Raw genomic sequence first — 23,871 nt, 5'->3', positions numbered from 1 at the left:
ACAGAGAGAGCAGAACAATGGCCGCCTTTCAGTCTCACAGTCCCGGCACTGGGGGGGTATTGGCTGCTTGTATTTTTTTTTCCTCTCTCTCTACTGTCAATTCAAACAGGCTAATGCAGCTAGCTTATTATTGGCATGTTTCACTATAACCACAGACAGACAGACCAAAGTGAAAAGAGCTTTGTGCTTGTTTTCGTTGATGTTTAGGTCAGTGAAAAAATTGTCATAGCAGTTTAAATATTAGGACAAGGTGCGCCAATGAGAATAATTTAACACGTTCGTCATTTCACTAAAATTTACACTTTGTCACGGCTAAGCCAATACAAACACAGACGAAATTATAGGAAACCGTGCAAGCCTTCCCAGGAAATTGCACCATCTTTGGCTAAAAGCAGCACTGTACGATTGCTAAAATGTCTTGTAGTGGACACAGAAATCTGCAAATAAACCATCTACATTGTGTTTCTTCCAAAGGGAGAGCAGACCACACAATTGTACAATCCCACTGTGTGTTTCTCCGTCTGTCTGAAGACGTATTACCTCATGAGTCATTTACAACTGGCTGCAACCCGTCAATTAGGTCTTTATTCACAAGCTGGAGATGTGTTCTCTTCTGGGATCTATTCTCCACACTGCTGTCCAGCTAGAAAAACATCCAGTCACTCCACCACACAGCCACCCCCCCCAAGTTAAATAAGGAAAACGGCAACGTAGGGTCCGAAGCCAGCCTACCATGAAAGGAATTATCTCTGGAAAATGTGTCTGGCAAAAACCCGAACGGTCTCAAATGTTCCCGTCACATTTTCCAGATAGTGAGCAGTGACACAAAAAAAAAAAAAAAAAAAAAAAACTACATTCATTAGCTGTTTTGTACTTTACATGCCAGTGTATTTCCTCTAAATGCATTAGAACCTCAACAGTCAAGTTATTCAAAGCAGAAAAAAAGCTGGTTTATATCAAGCAAATAAACGTAGCTTTCACTTGAACTGCCCCACAAAAAAGAACTGAGCTCTGAACAAGGGGCACGAGAGGCTATCAGACCTCACTCAGTAGCGCCCCTGTCTGGTCAGGGGGGATAGATCAGCCAAATGTTACTGTAACAGCTGCGTATAAGCCTCCATCTTACAGAGGAGAGCAGAGGACCTGGAGAAGGATGTAGGAGCGCCATTTTCAGCCACGCCAGGAACGCGTAATACTAAAAAAGAAATTTGATTTCAGGACTGATTTTTTTTATAACCCATTTTAAAAAGGCAAAAACCTCCAAGACACTCTTTTTGGGGTCGTCAAATAATACATAATTATTCCCCTATCATTGTTTCCTGTGATCATTCTAATTCAAATTTTACTCAGATGCAGCTTTGGAGTGAGGCGGCTCAAAAATAGAGATGATAGAATAATTTGAGAAGGAGTCCACCGGTAAAAACAATTGCACCTCATACCAAAGGCAACAAAAAAAAAATGGTTTTATCATTTTAACACCAGACTTGCATCAAGCTTTGTAGAAGTGGATGTTGCATAAGCTGGTTAATACTTTATTGTTTCCAAGTACAGCCATAAAGAACGTTCCCCACAGGGTGACTGCCAAGGGCTGAATTAGGGCGAAAAGACAGATCGCTCAGCTGATAGCAGAGTTTCAGCACTCCGTCTGACCTTGGCGTGATTACTCTGAAAACAAAAGCCTGAGCATTAAAACATAGTTCCCTGGGCCAGAGAGGGAAACACGCGCAACTGAAATGAAGCTGCCACTCAATACTGTCCAGTGTTACCAGTAGACAAAGAAAATCTGCGCCGATCTCTGGTGGATAACCTAATATTTATACAGTTTTAACGCTTTTTCTACAAATTGAATACTGTTCACCTCGGTGAGCTTGATTAATAACATCAAATTATTAGTAAAAGTGTTTATATATACACACACATTTATAAAGACACAATACATTGTAAACGTGGTCTTACTAGGTTGTCTTCAACTGGATTACCATATCCGTGACACCAGGCACCCCCGGCGACAGGACCGCTTCTGTCCGCCGCATAGCACCTCCACAAGGGTCACGGCCAAGAGTCCTCCCCCTCTTCCACTGCGCACAGAACAACAGCTGCTCTGCCAAGCACATTGACTAAGCATTGACTACTGCCTGCTGGGCTCATTTTCTAGTTAATAGAAAAAAAAAAAATCTAATTTAAATGGAAAGTGCATTTACAGGTCTGGTGAGAAAACACAAAGTGCCATTTAGACCCAATAAAAGTATTATATCGCACAACACCATCATTACAGTTTGCTGGTTTTCCGTCATGTCCTGTGTTTATTGCTCGCTCTCTTCGCGTCCGCTCAACTCGCCGGCCCTACAGCTCTGTTGGTGCCTGCGCTTTTGCCAATGCCACAGGCATGAAAAAAAAAAAAAAAAATGACAGAGCAAGGGGTCATTAACGAAAACTAATCAGCCCTCAGACACGGAGACAGAAGGAGAGAACGAGAGCCAGAGCAGAGGAGAGGGTAAAACACGGCTCACAGCCAGGCAATGTGAAAATGATAAGGGAAAACAGGAGGCACCACAATGGGTTCGACAATCAAAGTAAACTTCGCTTTAACTCTGAATTTCTACTAATAACATCGACGTAGCCTTGGCTCTCCATTTATGCCTGAGATTGAGGTTAATATATATCTTTCTGAGACACACACACACACACACAGCTGTGGCTCATTCTGGGCAAACAAATGTGGAAACTACAACATAAAGCAGGATGGCAGAAAAATGCATTATGGGGGGCTTCAAATTATGCAACGAAATACAAATCACCTTGAGCAATTTGCATGACCAGAACCACATCAGACTGTTTATGTTAATAACACCTTCCACTTCAAGGAGAGTTCTAGTTACGAGTTTGTCATTCACAGGCCAACTTTCTGCTTCGTTATTCCTCGCCGTATGTGTGTGACCTCTCCCTGAGCTCCTCGCAGAGTGTGCCTGACCTCTGTGCGTCTTTCCCCACCATCAACCGTGGAGGGACTCCGAAAATATCTAATTGTATTCATTCATTTTCTCTGCCTGGCGAGAAGAGACAGGGTGCGAGGGAGGGAGCGAGAGAAGACGGGGAGAGGCAGAGAGCTGGGAGGCAACATGGGGAAAAGACTAGGAGGGATACGGGGGGAGAAGAAAGGGCAAAGCCAGAGAATGGAGGGAGAGGGAAGGGCCGTCTCTTCGGCATTACGGCTGAGACATCATTAAAGCTACTGTCTGTCCCCTTATTAGAATAAATGCTCACAAGAAAAGACAGTCAGCAAGATAGCCGATTTTCAGAATCCACACTGAAGTTTTATTTTAAACTCAGGGAAGTCTCTGAAGACAGAGGAAACTTACAGATTTATTACACTCCTCTAAAACAGCCCCCAAGATGAAATTCGATGTGCAAGATGTTGAACTTTTTAATCGAGTAATTACAGAAAAATCTGAACCACAAAAGAAGAAAACTATTTTTAAACAAAAGCGCGGAAGCATCACGCAGAGTGACGGTGAGAGGATAAGGGTGTTATGCAGAATAATAAAGCAGTTATCAGCTTTCTGTTCACATGTTGTGGGTACGAGACACAACAATGGAAGAAAGCCAACAAAAGAGTGAGGAAAGCCCCGTCAGCCTCCACCCAAAGCACCAATAACTGATGTGGCACTGCAAGGCACGGACAACGCTCCTGTTTACTAATTACACATTCATTCAAAATACGATCCCAACGTCTGGAAAATTCAGGGAAAAAAAGGTGAATTTGTGTGCTGACAGAAAAATTCAAGAACTAATGACTGAATGACTCCAGGTCTGAGCAGTTGTAGACTCTCCAACTTCAAAATGTTAAACTTTTACTTTCGCATGATTAAATTTGACAATGAACTTTTAGTTTTGAAATCTACAAAACATATATTTAAAAAAAAAACAAAAACTGACAAAACAAATGTGACTGGAGCCGTATTTCCATGTTGAAGCTTTCTTGAAGAGCTTTCCTTTTGGCGCTCTTCAGTTGTTTAAGTGAGGAAACAGTCGCAGTCAGACACTGACAAGAAACACAAAGTCCCAGTGCTATAAGTTAAATGCTATGTCAAAACTACACTTAAACTTTACTTTTAGGATGATGAACCATCAAACTGGGAAGTTTCAACTCGAAAAAACAAAAGAAAAGAAAAATACACCGAAAATGTACGCTTCTATGGGAGAACTATCAGACAACAGCAGTAAAGAGGTGAAGTATTGCTGAAATAAGAATAAAAAACAATGTCAAATTTACCTTTAAAGTTTCCTACCAACATTTTTCTTGACATATTGCATTTGGTTAATTGACTGCTTCCATAAAGTAAAGCACATTTGGCTCTCGGAGGCTGTGTGTGTGTTTGAGCGTTCACACCGTAAGAGCTCGAAGCAGATGCTCCTTCGACGCGACTGAAACCTCAGAACAAAGGAAGACGCAGACGAGCCGCGTTCCAGCGCCACACCGGCTTTCCACTGTAAAGCCTGGTGAACAGGACTCAATAATCATCAATCGAGTCATCAATAATTCAAGTTTGCCGTGCCTGACGTCTCCCAGTTGCCCCTGCGTTGCCTTTCGCTGCTGGCTTCCTGCCCCGGCCCCACAGGGGTGAGAGTCAAACAAACTCTATTTAGAGTAAGTGGAACAGAGTGACTGGTGTTAGCGCTACAGCCTCTGTGAAAAACCTGTTTCCTTTCCTCGGGCAAGTTGAGAACTTCTGCAACAGATGAGGCTCGGGAAACTATCTATTTCTCAGATTTGAGTGGGAACCCAAGGAGAGTCAAAGGCGCAACATGAGCGCAGACTTGTGATCACAATGATCTGGTTTCTCCCTCGCTCTCTGCGGGTATTAGTGTGTCAGATCACAGATTAACAGTAGACTCACTTAAATTTCCCCCTCTTTTTTTTTTCTCAAAACAGACTTTTTTCCCTTCACTGAAAATGAGAAAACGTGTCAGCACATCTGGAAGACATCAAGCTAACAGAGCGGCAAGTCAAAACTTTTTCTTTCTCTTTTTTGCTGAAAAGAAAAAAGAAAGTTCAGCATAATGAAAGTATTTTTAACGAGAGGAGAAATCAAGATTTGACTCAAAATTTTGCTTGCCTCTATTGAAGAAAGCGGTACCTAAATAAACAGCCGGTGAACAGAGCGGGACCGCAGCAGTCATGGTCGACGGTATATCAGGCCGAGGATCTCCACACCCGGCTGCACCGGCCCCGACTTCAGCAGGGAGCTCACAGTCAGCCCTCCGTTCGGATCCCTGACCACTAATTGTTTCAAGCAATAAATCATGTTTTCTCAAACTTCAAACTGAATGTAAATAGTTGTGTATTACTGGCTTTGCGCACTTTGGAAGGTGAAGCGGAGGGTTTAATTCAACAAATACTAAAGTGCCATTGGCAGTTAGGGGAAAGATCTCTCTGAACCCCAGCAGCAGCGCCCGTGACTTAACAAGGCTGGGACAAGGCTGTACAGTGCAGCTCCGTGAGGGACTTTTAGTGGGAAACGCTGTCTCGACGAACGTGCACAAAGCACACTGAGGTTGAGTCCAGCCTTTCAGAGCAGGGAGGAACGCAGCCTCTGAGAGAAACTTTTATTTGAACTTTCCTGAAGTTCTCAGGTGTGGCCGAGTTGACAACAGCAAATAAAATCCTCACCTCACTGACAACAGACGTTGGTTGAATCCTATGTCAAACACACATTTACCATTTTCTTAATATAATTTAAAAAAGGGTTTAAGAATGTTTTCATTTATTCAACGATTTTCAAATTCAGTGTATGAAATGAGGATTCAGCTTTTTGTACAGATGAAAAAGTTCGTATTCATCTGAACAAAAATATATTTAAAAAAAACATGTAAATTTATACTTAGATATAGTTTGTCCAAATCAAGTAAAGGGAGCTGCATTTGTTGCTGAAAAAGTTTTGAAAGTGTAATTTCTTTTAGTTTCCACACTCAGCAGCCAACACAGCACTCAGTGGAAAGAGTCCTTGTAAAGCGTTCCATGCTGGATTTTATGTTCCAGATTTAATTTGCAGTCTTAGCTTTAATTTTAACTGATAAAACTGTTAACCGTTCTCTAAAAGCTTGAAAGACACCCTGACTAATTTCACAGGATTTTATTTTCCCACCGTACACTCACATCCTTCCTTGTAATAGATCCAGAAATAGTACATGACAAAACTGTGCAATTAAACAAAGAGAAAAAAAAAACCTGACAAAGTATAATTACTTGACAAGGAAACATAAATTCAACCAAAATAAATCATAATTTTTCTCAGTTTCCCTGTAAAACGTTTAATTATATATCAGAGGGTGTTTTATGGTTTAATAGCCGAAAGACCAATCCTGACATATTGAAAAAAGAAACACTGTGAAGCTCAAGCAAAAAATATCCACAATATAGCACTAGGCTTCTTCCCTTATTAATTTTGTTGGTTCAGAATGAGTTTGTCACTTTATGCCACTCTTCAGCCATGGAGGCACTGTAATAGGCAGGGAGCCCTCTTTTAGGCACTTTTGAATGTGCTGAGGTTGAATGTATGCCTAAATTACATGATTGCAACTGTACTGGACTGTGACAAGCGACTCTTCAGTGTTGAGGAATGCATTATGCTCTCACTGGCTACATTTAGTACCAGAAGTTTCTAGAAGTGTTGGTGTAACAAAGATAATCTATCCACGTTTCAGAGATCTGGCCTTTCCGCACACTGGTGAAGTTTTCCAGAAGCAAGTGAAAACAGGAATTCTAAAGGAAGACAATAAATGATGACATTTTGAAAGTTTGTAGATTTATGTCTTTGCGGGCCTCTTATAAGTTTAGCCCGCTGAGCCAGTTCGTTACTTATGTTAATGGATCCACCGGGGTCGCGTAAAGTGCCCAGCTGGAGTTCCACCGGACACGGGCACAGCACGAGATAATGTCCCAGGTTTTATGGCCATTTTATAGCTCTGCCCATGCACCGACCACTGCAACATTTCCAAAGTAAAGGTGAGAGTCCAGATTTAGACAATACAGGCAAGCGGGTAACGCGACGCAACAGCGGACCGTAGAGGCGAATCTCAAGGCCTTATTATTACGCACACTTTTTTTAATCTACAGGAGCGGCCACGTATTGAAAAAATGCCTCCTTTACGGTCCTTTCTACCCCCCCTTACCTCTAGCCTGTACCTACATCTACTGGCATTATGCCCTCACTGCGGAGAATAAAGACAGCGACGTGGGTCCAGCAGAGCCTGCGGAGCCTGAGGTCCGCGTCTCCGCCGACCCGCGGGGGGACGGGGACCGTACCCGCACCCGCACCCAGAGCGAGGAGGGCCACTTACTTGGTGTTGGTCCGGTTCCAGAAGACGGCGTATCGGTCTGCCACCACTTTCGAGCTGGGCTCCTGACTAAATACACACATCAGCAGCACCAGGCAGACGAAGAGGACCATTTCCACTTGCAGCATCACTACAGCGAAACTTCGGCACGTATTCCTCTTCGGTGTCGGTCAGTCAGTCGGGTTGTGCGGGCGCTTCCACCGGGACAGGTGACGGAGTCTCATTCACATGTGTTTCTGCTTCAGCTTTTTCCTTTTCTTTTCTTTTTCTTTTTTTTTTTTTTTTAAGTGGATGCTATACAAAAACTAATGCGCACAACGTATGAAAAATAACGTGCTGAGGAGAGCGGGTCTGTGACCGTTCATGGGGGACGACTGAGATGACACTTGTTCAGGTTGACGGAAAATGAGAAGTTACAAAACCAGCGCGTCACTGTGTTTTCTCCCGGGCCGGAGGGCGAGAGTCCGGATGAATCATGAGCTTTTATTTCGTGCAGAATGTCAGCTCTGACAAATCCGTGGTGGGTTGACAAAATCTCTCTCTCCTTTGTAATGCACAAGCAGCAGCAGCAGCGCACGGCCACCAATGCGCAGCACAACAGGCAGGGTCTTCAGTGATGTGCCGGTGTTCCCCTTCTGCAGGGAGCTGCTGGATGTCACCAGTGCCAGGGCGAACGATAACTGATGAACACTTATTCTTACTCCAAACCGAAAGCGCAGAGGATTAGTCAACCCAAGATGTGATGGAGAGAGAGAGAGAAGAAAAAAAAAAGGAGAGAGGGGGGCTCAGTGTGTCCAATGACGCTGTGAGACGCACGTCAGATGTGCATGTTTTCCAGGCAACTTTTTAAAGCCATACAGTCAGTCGGGCACTGGCACGTGAATTGCAGCTTCGGAGCAGGTCTTTCGTTCCCCAGCGTAAAAGAGACAGTTATCCTTCTCTCGGCGGTTTACCGGGGGTGTCACAGCCGAGCCGGGGAGGAGTCCTTCTCGGTGTCGGAGAGGACAGGCAGCGTTGTGTTTTCTCATGCGCTTCTCTCCGCGGAGACGCTTGTTTATGTCCGTATCCCAAAGTGTCCTCCTCATATATAAGGCATCGTGCAACGCGCAAAGGTGAAAAAAAGACGGCGCTCTCCCATGCGCGTGCTGTGCACTCTTCCTCTCGCTCGTGTTTGGATTTGAAGCGCCGGGACATGCAGGAAGGTGAGGGCACAGGCAGGCAGCTCCAGACGCCGACTGTGAGAGTGGGTTTGGTTACGGTGGAGCGGGGCATAGTCCCATTGGTTTGAAATTATTTGAATGGGCGTCGCTCGAACAAAGCCAAGCCCCTCCCCCAACTAAAAACCAAGCTAATTCAATTACCGAAAGGTAGAAGTGAATGGGGACAGGGGAGAGAGGTGCCCAGGACAGGGACGGCTTTCAGACACTGCACTGTCAGATCCCACAGATAAGTGCGCTCTCTCCTATTTAATTACATGCAAATGGACGCAGCGCACCAAAGAAGAGCGCGGACTACAGTTACACTCTCTCAAATTAATTCAACTTTTTTTCTTAATAACTAAAGGGAGTCTCTGTGAAGATGGAAATCAAACATAAAATTTCATTATGGAAAACAAACAAAAGTCAGTTTCAATATCATTTATTTGATAGTGACTAATTAAGTCATTTGTTGAGAATCGGTCCTCCTTTCGTTCTGTCTTTTTTCTTAATGCCAATGTGTAAAATATCAGTCAGAATGGTTTTATCTCCAGTGAATTCGCGCCTCTCCACCGGCTGAGGAAGACCGAGAGGCGCAGAGCGCCGGTGCGTCGCAGGCTCCGTGTGCGTAATGCTGGGAGCCGATGGCCGCGCGCGCCCGGTGGAGAGGCTGCCTGCGCGCCTGTTGCGGGGAGCGGACTGAAGGGTTCGAGGCGCGGCTCCAGCGCCCAGACGCCCCGCAGTGGCGACTGGCTGACTCAGCCGGGGACAAATTCAAGTTCGAGTCCGCCAGTTGCCCCCGCGTCCGTCGTGGGTTTCATCTGACTGTCACGGGGGGGGGGGGATTTATGAAACTTTAAAAAATAAGGAACATGTTAAAAAAATCATTTGGGAAATAAGAATAAGCAATACATGTAGAATTTTGTGCGTAAAACTAGTATATTGTTTCTTTATTTATTTTGCAAAAAAAATTGACAAGAGCCCACTGTTTTGAAATGTCAAGTGCAATGTATTAAAATTAGATCTTGAAGTTTTGAGTTGAATATAATGTGATATTTCTCACGTTTAGAAAAATGGAACGCTTTCCAAAAATATATTATTTAAGTAGAAATAGATTAGAAAAACATTACACATTAGTTGAAATACCAGCCTAAATAAGAAGAATCAATTTTTCTGAAGCGGTAAGTGAAATCTTTAGGCTCTCCATTAGTGGCTTCATGTCTTTATCTCTTCTTTCTTTCTTTTTCATGCCTGCCAGTTGTCAGTAAGTGATGTAGCAATCATTTTATTATAAATATAAAATAAATCTGACTAAAAATTTTTACCTTAAAGTCAATTAGAGCAGTTAACACCAGACTGCTTCAACGCCTACTGTGTGAGGGCAACAGGTGCTGCGCCTTCAAGAAAGCACGAGGAAAGAGGGGAAAAAATGAGAGGGAAGACAGAAGGAGGGAGGGAAGGGTGAGGGGGCAGCTAATATTTTAAGATAATCCTCTTGACCTGTTGTCTTGGACTAGTGTAAACTCGGAGGACCACTCACAGCTATCAGCACACATTCACACACACATGCTGCAAACACACATCAGCACACATTTCTGGGCAAATGTTATCGTACGCTCAGTTTTTTCTCAAGCATTTTTTCCAAGAAACACACACACACACACACACACACACACACACACACACACACACACACACACACACACAAACCTGTGGAGAGAGGACACTATCAGCTACCAGGGGAGGAGGGGTGCGGAGGTCAGCCTGGAGGTCAGTGAACATGGCTGTTTTCACACCCACTTTACAGCCGTGACTGCATTCCTCTCCCGCTGTGTCCGGTCTCTCGCTCTCTCTCTCTCTCTCTCACACACACACACATATTTAAAAAAAACATTTGATAACAAGCGTGTCTGACTGACTAGTGCGCACAGTGTCTACCTCCAGCTGCTTTCATTATCTCTGGCATAGAAACAGAGCGTTCCCTCCCTGTTCCCTTCTTAACCCGCTGTCACCGTCATAGCCAGCCGCCTTGATTACTTCTCATGCAGACCTTTCCCCCCCCCTTTTCCGTCCACAGTGGTGCAAAGATCGCTTGAACTCTATTTTTTGAAATCTGGGCTTTATTTCTTTTTTCAGTTTCATTGATTACTGAGGAGAACAATACCATCACAGACCCTTACTGATCTAGCGATATATTTTTTGAAGGGAGGAAAATCTTCCTGATTCTTTCCCATAAATTTTGTGTGATCACATTTTATTCATACACAATGTTCCTGGCATTCTCCTTTAAAAACATGGTTTAACTTGGAAGTTTTATTGTCCAATTCAGTGTTGGTCATGCTCCCAGTAATGCCTTTTGGACAGGTTTAATGAAGAGCTTCTCTTTGACATATGGAAGTCATTCTGGCCAAAACGAACAAGTGTCTAGCATAAAACCCAAGTTCTTTTTTTTTTTTTGCTTCAGCATTATAACTCAGCAGGGTGAGACGTGAAGGTTGACTAACCTGAATGTACAGGTGATCCATGTTTGTTTATGTTAGTTCTTTCACACTGCCAAGAAGTTTAGTGTGTGGATCGTAATAAAGGTCTATTAAAATGAGGTGAAAATGAAGTTGTGCATGTTTAGTGTCAACCTAGCAGGTCAGGCATAACAATAAATAGCTTGGGCAAAGCATCCCTTGAGCAAACTCTTGAACCGTCTGTTAATCAGATGTTTGGATTCACAATCATGTTGTTTGTATATGAAAAATTTCTATCATTCATAAGGAATCTTTTATAGAAATCTTCACATCACAGTACTACGCATTAGAAGACCTGCCATTTCACTAATGTTATGTCTGTTTACAGAGATATGAAGTAGCACTGGGATACAGTAGATCAAGCAGTGTACTGGAGATCTGCGTAATGATCTATTCAGACAGTGTAGCTCAAAATCTCATTGATATACAGCGCACACATCCATAAATACGATGCTCTCTCACGAGCCCAGGCAACAGGATCTTTGTCAGTTAGAATTACTGAGAGCACTGCGCACACGTTGTGCCCTGTAACCCCCATTCATGCTATCACTGCAAACTGCAAGCCAAGATTAGATGTCGTTATGTATGAGGAGAAAAAAAACCCATTTTACCTCTTGGATAGATACAATTTCATGTTTATTTTAGCGGATAAAAATCACAACTCCCTTTTATAACTGAGGATGATATGCCCCCCGTAAGAGCTAAATATGCGTAGAAGGTACCAGTTGAAAGACTGACAAAGGCTTTTAATTACACATGTTACACCTCAAATTATAGATAGTTGAAAATTACTAATTTAACATTCAGAACTTGAAGGTCTGCATTCTTTTTTATCAATAAATCTGAGACAAACCTTTCTCATTACATGCGAACCCATTGAGAACATTACCTCCCTCATCTGTCCTGCTCCCTCTCTCTCTCACTATTCACCACCACCTCCCTCTTTAGGATGCATATTAGATTAAAGATTTTTATTGTCACACTTAATGCACTTAGAGTGTTGGCAAACTAAATCACAAGGAGACAGCATGTCATAGAAGAGACACCTTGGGTTGACTAAGTCATGACGAGCCAGCACAAATCGATGAGATGGACTAATCGGATGTATCTGCTGGGACAAGCCCCCCCGTTCGGAATCCAAATGATGGACACCAGATGGGGGCTGATGTTGCCATTAGTACACAATCAGTGTGGTAGACAGAGCAACGTAAGGACAAGGGCTTCCTACTCAATGAGGTTTGAGCTTTTCAATGGGGACGGCCAAGGTCTCCCTATTCGCAGGGCGAAAGCAGGAATCTACCGAGGCACTGGCTTGTCTGTGTTTATGTGAGCACAATAACATGAAACTGGAACAAGGACAAAAAAGGGGGAAAAAAAATAGTGTGTGGTTCTGCTTACTGGGAGCACATGGCCATACAAAAACAGAAAATTCTACGAGTGCTCAAAGGATTATATGAGGATTTGGAAAATACCTCAAATCAAAACAGCAAAGAGACCAAATATAGGCTATGTGTCAGTCGATACCGTGAATCAAACAAGTGTTTTTTGATGTACCCTTTCTTTTGGTTAATGTTGACTTACAGTACATGCAGGCGATTGACACAACTTGGATAAGATTTGGGAAACCCTCAGTCAGTGGTGACATACTCCAACACTGAAGACACACAAGTAGTTACCAGAATCCGAGTTGCAAACAACCACTGTCTGTTTGAAAAACTTCTCATTTGTATTTCTTAAGTCATCCACGGATAAAGATTAGGAGTGAGTTTCACGGGGTAAACGAATGCTTCTAAACTGTGTGAAATTCACTCCTTGCCAAGAGTTAGATGAGGATTCAATCATTAGATATGAAGCCACAGCCAGCAGTAAGCTTAACTTGGCACAGAGATTGGAAAAGGAGGAGAGGGCCGGCCTTGGTCTGTCCAGACGTAACAAAAGAAGCCTAGCAGCACCTTTAAGTTCATTTCATGTCACGGATATCTTGTGTGTTTTATCTCTGTTAAGAAATTTGTTTGAAAAATGCACATATTTGGGTTTTCGTTGGAGTTAATTTCTTGCCCAGAAGGCTTATACCAGGTCGGACAAAGCCAGAATGTGTCAGTCATTAACCGAGCTGCACTATCTCTTATATTTACTGTATGAAGAAAAGGGACATTAACATTTTCTGAGAATGACTAAAGCTTTTTGTTTTTCTGACAACCTGTTATGACTACTATCTATTGTCTACATCTTATCTAACTCAAGACCCAAGTATGCTTTATAAAGACATGTAAACTGGAAAGCATTTCAAACATTTTCATGCATCACCTCCTTCAAGCACCCATGTTTTCACCTTTACTGATGACATTTATGGACAGATAAGTCACTTCAAGCTTCTTTATGTTTTTTTTCCCTTTATTTGGCACACCACTGCCCAGCAGACATCAGTGCTGCTACTCAGGACGCTTTTACACGACAGTTTATTCAAGTGAAAACACAAAATTATCATTGCATTTTGGTGTCCGTTTACAATACAGAAATGTGGTCAAAGCCACTGAAAATGTAACTTTCTGAAAACAATTCCCAAGATGGGACTTTTCAAAAATGCTCCTACTCCATTGTGGCCATAATAAAAAAGTCTTCCTCACATGCGCAACTAGATGGACAATAAACAATGGTGGCCCCCAAAGTGACATCACTCCCACTCCATATTCTCCAGGGACTTGGTAGTTTTCTAATCGAGGGTCTAACATCGCTGTCTGTCCATACGAATGTCAACCAACAGCATCCGCTTGTGGCCCTCCAGGAAAATGACATGGTTTTCAGTGTTTCAACTGATTTTGAAAATGTTGCTGTGTGCGCATGAAACTTTTCTGAAACGAAAAAGCAAAAATGATGCAGTTTAATGTGCCGCATTGCAAAAGGCTTCATCTGAATCCATCTCCCTATTTATCGTCAAGCATAATGGGGCCTTATGTGTCGCATAGGACCGGAGCCATTTAGAGTCACAGATTACCCTCAAGTTTTTGTTTATGGACTGTGGAAGGAAATCTGAATACCCTGAGAAAAGCCCTACACTCACAGGGAAAACATGCAAACATGCATCCACACTACACCTCCATGCAGCATTCTTCTCCCCCAAGTCTTCGCGAGTATAAAAACCAGGAATCATTTGTGCACTGACTGGACACACACATACTGTATATGCACATGTAAGAGTGAGACAAATATCTGAGTCAGTCACATACTGTATATCTTAGGGCGTTGTGCCGTTGTGGCTTGTTTCTTATCGTGAGCAAATATTACAAAAAGAAGTTTTACTTTCTCGGATGAATGAAAATGTGCACACAGACTTGCTTCTCTGGGGGTTTGAAACATACCAGCTGATAAAGAATTTATAAGAGCATTCCTCATTCTTTCGCTGGACATTATCAGCCAACACTGGTGTGAAAACAGCTGTTTTATGTCTGACCTACTCCCAGTTTTTCAGCAGCCTCACAGCGAGGCTGTCTACTTTTCTCCCTACTGTTTTGCCCACAGTTAAAGCAAAGTTTGAACACACACTCACACACACACCATACACGCAAGGAAACCTCAAACCGCCCTCTGCCCCAGTAGAATAAATGTTTATTTGGCCCCATCAACAAAGTGGTTTGTTTCTTTATGTATGTGTTTGAGGCATTATGCTGTGCGATATTTTATCACACCACATGCTAACGACAGCAGTTCCAGCTGGGTACCGTGTTCTGAATTATACCAAGAGACAGTGTATCACCGGTATTCGTGTGTGTGTGTGTTAATTAAGCTTTAAGGGCACAATAAGCCAGGAGTGCATCCGGTTTTTCCCTCTCTGGTCGTTTTCGACCATCTTCCCATTTGTTATTTCTGAGCGTATTGCTTCCAGTGGGCAAACACAGGGTTAATGATAAAGAATACATGGCAACAGTGTTTTTTATCCTTAGATTTAATTCAGAGAAGTCTAACTTATCCTCATTACAGGAACCTGTAGAGTAGCAAATGACAAATCACAGTGTGTGATAATAAAGGTGACACTGTGAAAATCCCTTGGCTGGGATCCATCTCATCATTATGAGAGCATTATGAATGGATGTAATAAAAGTGAATTAAGACAGGACACTGCTGATATAGATATTATGAGCACATTGTCCCTTCCCTAATGTGAATGGTGCTTCAGCTGGTTTCTGCAATAAGAGTCTCAATTTGGAGAGGCCATCCTCAATTCTGAGTAATACTTACATACAATCATGACCAAAAAAGCTGGGAGGAGAGAGGGTGGGCAACTATTGAGTCCTCTTTTGTACGTCCTCTGCTCTTTCATTACCGCGGCGAATGTTAAAAAAAAAAGCCTTTGATATTCCCTGAGACGGTGCGCAACACAGCAGTCGTTTGGCTCTATGGGGCCTCACGTTTCACTTTGAAGTCCCAGGAAGAAATTGATGTTCCACTGTCCCTTTATGACTCTTCTCTCGAAAGGAAATGTAGATTCATAGGCCCAGGACAAAGCTAATAGCCAGACTTGTTCAAAGCAAAAGAGCAAAATAATAGTACAGAGTGTCATTTGAAGCCAAAGAGCATTAATCTCTTATTAATACCGGTTGATTCTTTTTTTTTTTCAAGCCGTACTTTCGCTGCTTCTGTCTGTTCTTCGCCGTCATTCTCTGGCGGGTGTTGCTCTGTGGAAAAGGCCACCACTGAAGAACTCGGCTATACATCATTGATGAGGGTACAATAGCATTAGTGTATGCTTAGCCTGCTAATTCTCACTGCCTTTGTGGAAAGTTTTATAATCGGGCCATTTGTAATTCCGCACATAAAAGGATAAGCTTGAGATCCAAGCTTGCAAGAGGGCTTATGACACTGATCAAATTAAGATCATTTTTCTCCCAACAGGAATACCTGATAATGAGAAATACAATTGATATGGACAATATCGCTGACAAGCTATTGACAAAGAGACTTCGCCCTGCGGTATTTCTCAATGCTTGTTATGCACGTTGCATATGCAGGAATGTTTCCCGATTCATCCCATTAATATCCAGATACAATGCGTTTTCATTCCAGAGGTTGTATTGCAAACATCAAGCTTAAAAAAAAAAAGACGTTTTATGTGTATTTATGAGTGAATCGTGGCCTCGTTGTGTCAGTCATACATTCCTCTCTCATATAAATGTAAGAGCATTTCCTATCCTCCCGACGCCGCGGTAATCCTCCCTCTCCAGATATCACTCAGTCCCCGAGACAGTCTGTGTACTCCTCATTTGCTTAAATTATCTTTTATAATGGAAGAGAAAGAGGAATGACAAACAGATACTTGCTCAAGGTAAAGTTGCATGTGATTTCATGTCAGTTATACATGTGAGCAGCTGTTGAAACATCCTCATACACACACACACACACGCTCATTCAAACTTAGGTTCATGCTTAATGTTTAAATGCCGAGCACATCCTCACGTGCATAATCACAGACACAGGCATGAAAAAAATACAGCATCTGGAAATTATGGGGTGGATCTCTTCAGGGTGTTTTCCCTGAACAAAAAATGTTTTAGTCTGATTATATCTGATAAAACAAAGTGGTAAAAAAAAAAAAAAAAAAAAAGAAAGCATTTGGGTGTTGATGCTATGCAGGGTCAAGGGCTCAATGCAGGGCACATATTTCATATAATGCGTCAACACACCCAGATTTCTCGCTTCTTGCTATGACTTATGATTCTTGATGGGAGTGACGCTCATCACACCTGCTTTTCGACGGCAACAACTTTCTTTGCAGTGACTTAAGAATTGCAATGTTCTTATTCAGATTCCGGTCAAATGAAATGATCCAGGGACGTCTGAGGTCACTCCAGTTTTCCCAAATGCAGCATTAAGCACCAATCAAACTTCAGTCCAAGACATGGCAATGCTCAAAGTGGATCAGCACCGCCTAAACACATGGGGAAAAAAAACATAATAATGTGACTGCCTTATGATTTAATCACAGCCTGGGCTTTATATCATTGCAATGTGACATTTTAATTATTACAGTTAGCACCACAAGAACATGCGCATTTGTTGAACTCAAGCCTTCGTGGCAGCAAATTTTGGTTCGGGGAGCAGCCAAAGCAGCTAAAACGTTGCTGAAAAGTTTTATTACTGAGTAAATATGAAAACATTTTTGATTTCGAAATGTATTAATTTTGAGCACAGTGTTGGCAAGATAAACAAGATTATTCCCAGAGCTTTTGAGTAGCAAATGTATTTATTTATTTATTCAGAACATGACACAAAGCCTGGTCATCCCTGTGTGATACAGTCTCAGTGTTACACCTCCACCCACCAGACTCCCTCCACCTGCCGGCCAGGAGAACACGGGGCCACCACCCTCTTTGCCTCTGAACCGCCGTATTTGACTAATGCCAGCTTGTCAGCGCTACACATCCCGGCAGCTCAGGATATTGGAGCAATTACCTTCATGGAGCACCCCCTCGGAGCACAGGGGTCACCGGAGCCCAATTCATCTGCAGGACCCAGTCAAACAGACCAAACTACACCAACGCCGACTTGTTAAGGAACAAGGAGGCTGTCATAATTAGCAGTGACATTTGCTGACAGAGAGGCCAGGCAGGCCTCCACTGAGATGTTTTAGCATAGAGAGAGAGAGAGAGCGAGCGAGAGAGAGAGAGAGATCTATCAGATAGAGAGAAGTCCTTTACCCGCTTCTGAAATGGATGTTGTTGCCTGAGGGGCCACTGTGCCAATCAGCAACTTTCCAACCAAATCATTTGCATCATAAACAGTCTCTTATGATGTGCTTTGAATTAATTTGTTGTTCAGTCAAACACTAGAATGAAAAAAAAAAGAAGTTTGATTCAAATGTGATTAAAAATCAGACATGTTATAATTACAGAGTGGAAAATATATTCTATATGTTTCAGTTGGAAACAAACACCACAATTTTAGTCTTCCCCCCAAGTTTTTAGATCCAAAATAACTGTCTTTTCTAAGTAAATACACATCCAGGGACAAAACCGTGCTTCCCTTTTATCTCCCCCAACTTCTTGAACAATAGTTAAAAGCACTGATTCAAGTGTTGCTGCAGCTGGCACCACCGGAGGCAGTTATCAATAGTTGTGGTGCCTGCTAATTATCAACCCCCGGGGAAACAGGGGTAATAATGCAGCACTGCTCCTCTCTGTTCGAAATCTTTACCTTTCTCTTCTGCCTCATCAAACACTCCCATCTCCATGGGTGGACCAGTGTGAGAGAAGCTTAGCGGCGTGACTGATAACACACAGGCCTGCCTGTTGATATTGCTACCTTGTGTTTCTTTGCGTGAGGCCTGTAGACAGCGGTACCATAAGGGTACAGAGCCGGAAAAAAAAGGAAACAAAGGAAAGGCTGCATCAAAAATGGTTGAAAAAAAAAACACAAAAAAGAGAAGAAATGTACACCTTTTTAGCCGTCATGGCTTGCACAGCACAATTTTGCATGCATATGAAAGCAAACGTGCTTTCATAAAAACACATCTGGGGTCCATCAGGTACGTTTTGCTGAGGTCAGGGGCCAGAGGATATTTAACATTTCCATCAAAGAATCCAGATGACAAGGTAATGTCTTGGACTGAGACAAAGGCTCATTAAATTACTTGTATTACTCATGTCTCTGGCGAATTAAGGCAAAGACGACAGCAATAATTTTAAAGCCCATGAAACATAACATTGTCACAGTCCAGATGATACATTTCCTCCCAGGCAGTTTACAAGTTCATGCAAGACGGAATAGCACACATTTTTGTACCCCATCACGCTCGCCTCCAGGGAGAAAGGCAACATGCTTTACACAAAAATATATGTTGAGTAACAGCGTCCCACGTCACTCACGTCTGTGGCATGTGTCATGTCTGAGCAGCGGCAGAACAAAGCAGACCCCCCCCCCCCACGTGTCAATCATGCTCACATCTTAAAGAAAAGTAGCGATGAAAGGAGAGGGATGAATCATTTTCTAAGATAAATAAAGACAAGCGTGTCTTGATTTGCTCACTATCTGCCACCTATCGGGTCCTTTTTTCTCACCTGTGGCACATCCCTCTCTTTTCTTTCTTCTCCTCTCTTTTCTCTCACTTCCTTGCCCCAGGCGGGACATGGGACCACCTGCCATTGGTGAGGCAGGAACACAAGCAGCAATGACAGCTCGCCAATGGATTTGCGCACGACTGCGGGCCTCCCCTCGCCCTGCGGTGAAGTGGAGGGAGGGGGAGGAGCGGGAGAGCAAGACAAAAGGAGGGGAGCGGGAGAGAGATCAACGGACTCCAGGAAACACGGCAATTAATTATGCAAATTACCAATGACTTTTTAACATCCATGGCAGGAGCAGACGCTGCGCAGTAATTGGTCATTTACAACGACACACTGTATATGACAGAGTAAGGACATGTATGTTCTGTGAGCTCCTGTGAGGGTTTTTCTCTGTGAAGAGTTGTTGACCTGTCTTGGTGTTGCTCTGTGATGGATGTCAGGTGAGATAGGGAGATAGGGACTAATAAAAAGAATGTTCGGAAGACGGTTTTCGGTTTTAGTCATGCATGTATGTATTTTTGTTCCCCCAGTTTGTTTTGTAAGGTGGCAGTTTTTGTCAGTCACGAACAGGTTCATAACATTTTGTCAGATAAAGAAAAAAACAAAGAAAGAAGTGTAGCAAAACATTGTGCCTTCAGTGTCTGATTTATTATAGAAAAACCTTGTAGCTATTCAAATATTCAAGATCCAAGATCCAAAATTTTGGGAAGTGCTGACCCAAGTCTTTTGCTCTGAGCATAGGTATCTGTAGCTATTTGCCTTTGTGAGACTAACATGGCTGTTCACACCTGAAATTTAAATAATAAATTAAATATTTTCTTTTCAGTGGAAGCCCGCAGAACTCAAAATTTTCCCAGAAAATACCATTTGTGACATACAAATAAAAAAGTAATGTTAGCTAAATAGAGCTTCCAGGGAAGCATTGAAAAAAAGGGAGAAAAAAGTCCTTTATGATATGTTACAGTGGCCATACCCACAGCTTTGAGGATGTGCGTTATAGAAGAACCAGTCAGCGATAATCTGGGATGGTTTCTATTATAACAAAGTGTATGTCTCAGCGCATTTTCCTTAACCCACTGTCTTTGCCTTAACCCATTTTGATGTGAAATCTTCCTCCAAGTAAGTCTTTATAACTCTCCGTGTTGAGCTTTCAGGGCAGTAATTCTCTTTGGTTATGTGTTTTTAGTGTTTACAGATATCCGGATTTTTTTCAGTCCACTAGATACTTCACAGTCATGTCAAAGCTTTTTTTTTTCTCTCTCTCTCTTTCTCTCTCTTTTCCCACCAGTGAAAACCAGGGTTTTTTGAGTGCTTGCAGCTTGTTTCAGTATTAGTGGAACTTTTCATGCTGTCTTGTGCTTGAACCTTCACCCTGAATGGGATTGTTGCAGTTGTTCAAGGCTCTGCTCACACCCACTGAAAAATGACATTAGCTGGCCGAACATTAAGCATTGAATCAGAAAAGTACTCATGTGAAACGTATTTTTCATGGTTTTGTGTGTGTTTTGGAAGGCACCAACAAACACTGTTATTCTGATGACGGTGGGAAAACACTTTAGCCCTCCACTTTAATTTGGAGAATTTCTTACACAAGACAAGCTTTCTAACCTCCCTTTTTTCACAGAATTACAGCTGCCATGATGAATTTTATTAAAACACATAGATTTTCATTATTGTTAAGGATTAATCCCCAGCTAGAATATTACTACTATCTATTACAATCGGTTACCCGTTGTTTTATATATTGCCGGCTCTGGTCTCCTTATTTCCTGGCCAGACCTGTAGACAGATCACAGGCTGACAAACCTGAGAGAGAGTTATCGCCTGTTGCATTACAGACTTGACACTGGATATATTTCAGATAGGCTCTCTGTGCCTGTGAAACAATGGCACATCAGACACGCCACGTCAAAAGTTGTTTTTCTGGTATTAACTGGAATCAGCTGTGGATTTTCCTCGTGGTGCTCTGAGGGTTCTGCAATCCTTGTGTGACTGCTCAGTTCGCAAGTATTTGCTCCATAGACATGTGTTGTGTGCGTGTGTGTGTGTTTGCATTTGGGTATGCTCTCTTCAAGGGTCCAACATGGCATGACAGCACTTGCTAAATATCCCCTTTATCCCCTTGATAAAGGGGATAAGAAAATGAAGAGAGGCACGGAATGAGGCAATATATATGGAGGACATGGACAGAGCTTGATTTCAAGACAACAGATCCCCTTTGAAAGTTTCCAATCATAAATTAAACATATGCATCTTAATAAACTTACAAGGGGAAGAGAATGCCACTCCGAGAAGGATCTCCGGTGCTCCCTGCAGTCACGGTGAGTCAGATGTCCGGCTACATGCGCAGAATGCATGAATAGGACAGACTGAAGAGAGGTAGAGAGGTCACTGCTTCGGCAGATCAACAAATAAGGTTACAAAGTTTAGACAGTGCATTAAGGTCAATAAAGAAAAAAAGTAAAATCACAAGGGAGGATGTGATCTAAGTCCTTACCACATTAATTTATCCTTCACAGACATTTCAGAACAACAGCTTGCTGGTACATGTGTGCTTAATTTTCTCTTTAAAATGTTAAAAAAGGGGAGGTTGACACTGTCGGGAAGTGTGTTTTGCCTTTATTTTGACTGTTCTTCGCTGTTGTGAGTGTACAGCCCACCGTGAGAGAAGCAGCGCTGTGTTGTTTGCTCTCCTTTACTGTTGCCATGCTGTGTCTGTGCACCTGTTGGAGTGTGTGTGTGCACATCAGAGCGGTATATTGTTTGTGTGCACAGTGCTAGATAGTGCGAGAGCTCCAGGAGCAGACAGCGGAGCTCTCTGCACAGTGGTGCCAGAGGCAAACCATTAATTAAGCAAAGAGACAGAAATTGACCCAGCTGGTGGTACAATTTAGACACATGGAAAATTCGAAACGCGCACCCAGATTCAGTCAGCATATACGTATATATGCAAATCCATATCAACATAACCAAACATCTAAAAAAAAAAGCATGTTTTACCATGAACAAACAGCAAATGTATATTTGTACAAACACAAAATGTATGCTGACGACACTTAGTCTGCAGGCAAGAAACAATTAGTACAAGAGCAAGGAAACACTGACTTAATGATCTTTTCACTATCAAATTTTCTTTTTTTTTTGTGAGTGACGAGCTTCACTGCATGTCACCAAGTTTATAGCTTCCATCTACCACCAGCACCATCTCCATCGAGCCGACACCTTCCCCAATCACATCTGCTGTGAGAATATATGTGCATGGTTGCATGGACAAGCCTGCACATATGGAGCTGACAACTCTGAGGAAGGGAGGAGGCTTTAATGGCCTGGATGTGGGTCTCCCGAGGAGCCACTGGGGCTTTGGTTTATCTTTGACTTTTACATCTCTGTCCCATTCATCATGTCAAAGACCGATAGTGAGAAGCTTTACTTACGCACAAATAGGCCAGTCTGCCACATTTTCTGCATCTACCTAACTACTCCTACTTCTCTGGCTTTTTTCTTTCTTGCACATACACAGTGAGGGCAAGGGAAAGAAGTTAAATCAGGTTGTTTAGATTGGCTGTCTCAGAGTAAATCCTCAGTGCCGGACCCTATGGAGTGAGGTCATTGAAGAGCAGTCAATATGGATTAAGGCAAATTGCTGGGTTGTCTAAGAGGAGGAGAGGAGAGGAAAGGAGAGGAGAGGAGAGGAGAGGAGAGGAGGAGAGGAGAGGAGAGGAGAGGAGAGGAGAGGAGAGGAGAGGAGAGGAGGAGAGGAGAGGAGGAGAGGAGAGGAGGAGAGGAGAGGAGTTCTCTGGAAAACCCTGTATTCTAAAGCTTATTGCTGAGCTTTCTGCAATATTTAGAGTTTAGATTTACAGTGCGATGTCTAAAAATGATCCTGAAGCCAACACATACCTCGATTCATACAGTAAATAACACCAGCAAGACAAACACATGCACGCACACGCACACGCAAGCACAAACACACCCAATCCATTACTTAGCTACTGCACACATCCCACACTCAAGATAGGAAACTAAGCGTCAACACACTCACTTAATCCCAGTTAGCCATTCAGCCCGTCACCCCAACACCCTCATGAACGAACGGACACTTCTGCACACAAATACACAGTCACAGCAACATAGATGTGAACATATACACACAGTATAAACGATACGTCTCAAAAACATTCAGTCAACACACAGTCAGCAGCGGTTCCCTCACACACACGAAGGCAGAAACACACACACGCCTTCCTTCTGCTTCCCATTATGTGGGCATCGAGAGACATTTTTCGGGTGACATTTCCAAAGATCTGTCACTCTTAACTCTTTCAACTGCCCCTCTGGAATGTGGAGGATTATATAAAAAGTGTCTTTGCTGTCTCCCCTTCACACATCCACAAAGCTCCATAATGGTAATTACTCTTCACGTCATGATTAGAACATATGCAGACAGTCAATAGCCAACAGATGTGTCCAGATAATCTGGCGATTTGGGGATGAAGATAATTCTAAACCCAGCCCTGAATACACAATCACCCTTCTTTTGAGGATTTCTGCGGTTCTGTTGTGCAATTTACCGAAGTGATGAATAGCTTTAGTTACTTTTTTGTTCCAGGGAGTGATACATCCTCAAGGTTATCTGCGTCTTCGGCTGAGGGATTCAGGTTGGCCGATGCCGTTTATGCTTTTAAAATAAAGGAGTAAGACAACTTTCTCACACAAACACCAGAACAGGCATTAGAGGAAGAGAAAATTAAATCTGCCCGACCT

The 23,871-nt window shown here is 42.8% G+C and overlaps 1 protein-coding gene across 2 annotated transcripts in view; it reads right to left on the bottom strand.

The window, feature by feature from the left end:
• The window catches only part of efna5b (ephrin-A5b), a 95,557-nt gene extending 87,442 nt beyond the window's left edge, over window positions 1-8,115 (bottom strand). For both annotated transcript variants that reach the window (XM_030105674.1, XM_030105675.1), the window contains exon 1: window positions 7,342-8,115. In XM_030105674.1, coding sequence (XP_029961534.1) covers window positions 7,342-7,466 — 125 coding nt within the window. In that variant the 5' untranslated portion in view covers window positions 7,467-8,115. The remainder of the gene's footprint in view (window positions 1-7,341) is intronic.
• Window positions 8,116-23,871: the final 15,756 nt, after the last annotated feature.

The sequence above is a fragment of the Salarias fasciatus genome, chromosome 12 (genome assembly GCF_902148845.1).
Source record: "Salarias fasciatus chromosome 12, fSalaFa1.1, whole genome shotgun sequence".
Lineage (NCBI taxonomy): Eukaryota > Metazoa > Chordata > Actinopteri > Blenniiformes > Blenniidae > Salarias > Salarias fasciatus.
The sequence above is the reverse complement of the archived record's forward strand: the minus strand, read 5'-3'. Positions and strand labels throughout refer to the sequence as shown.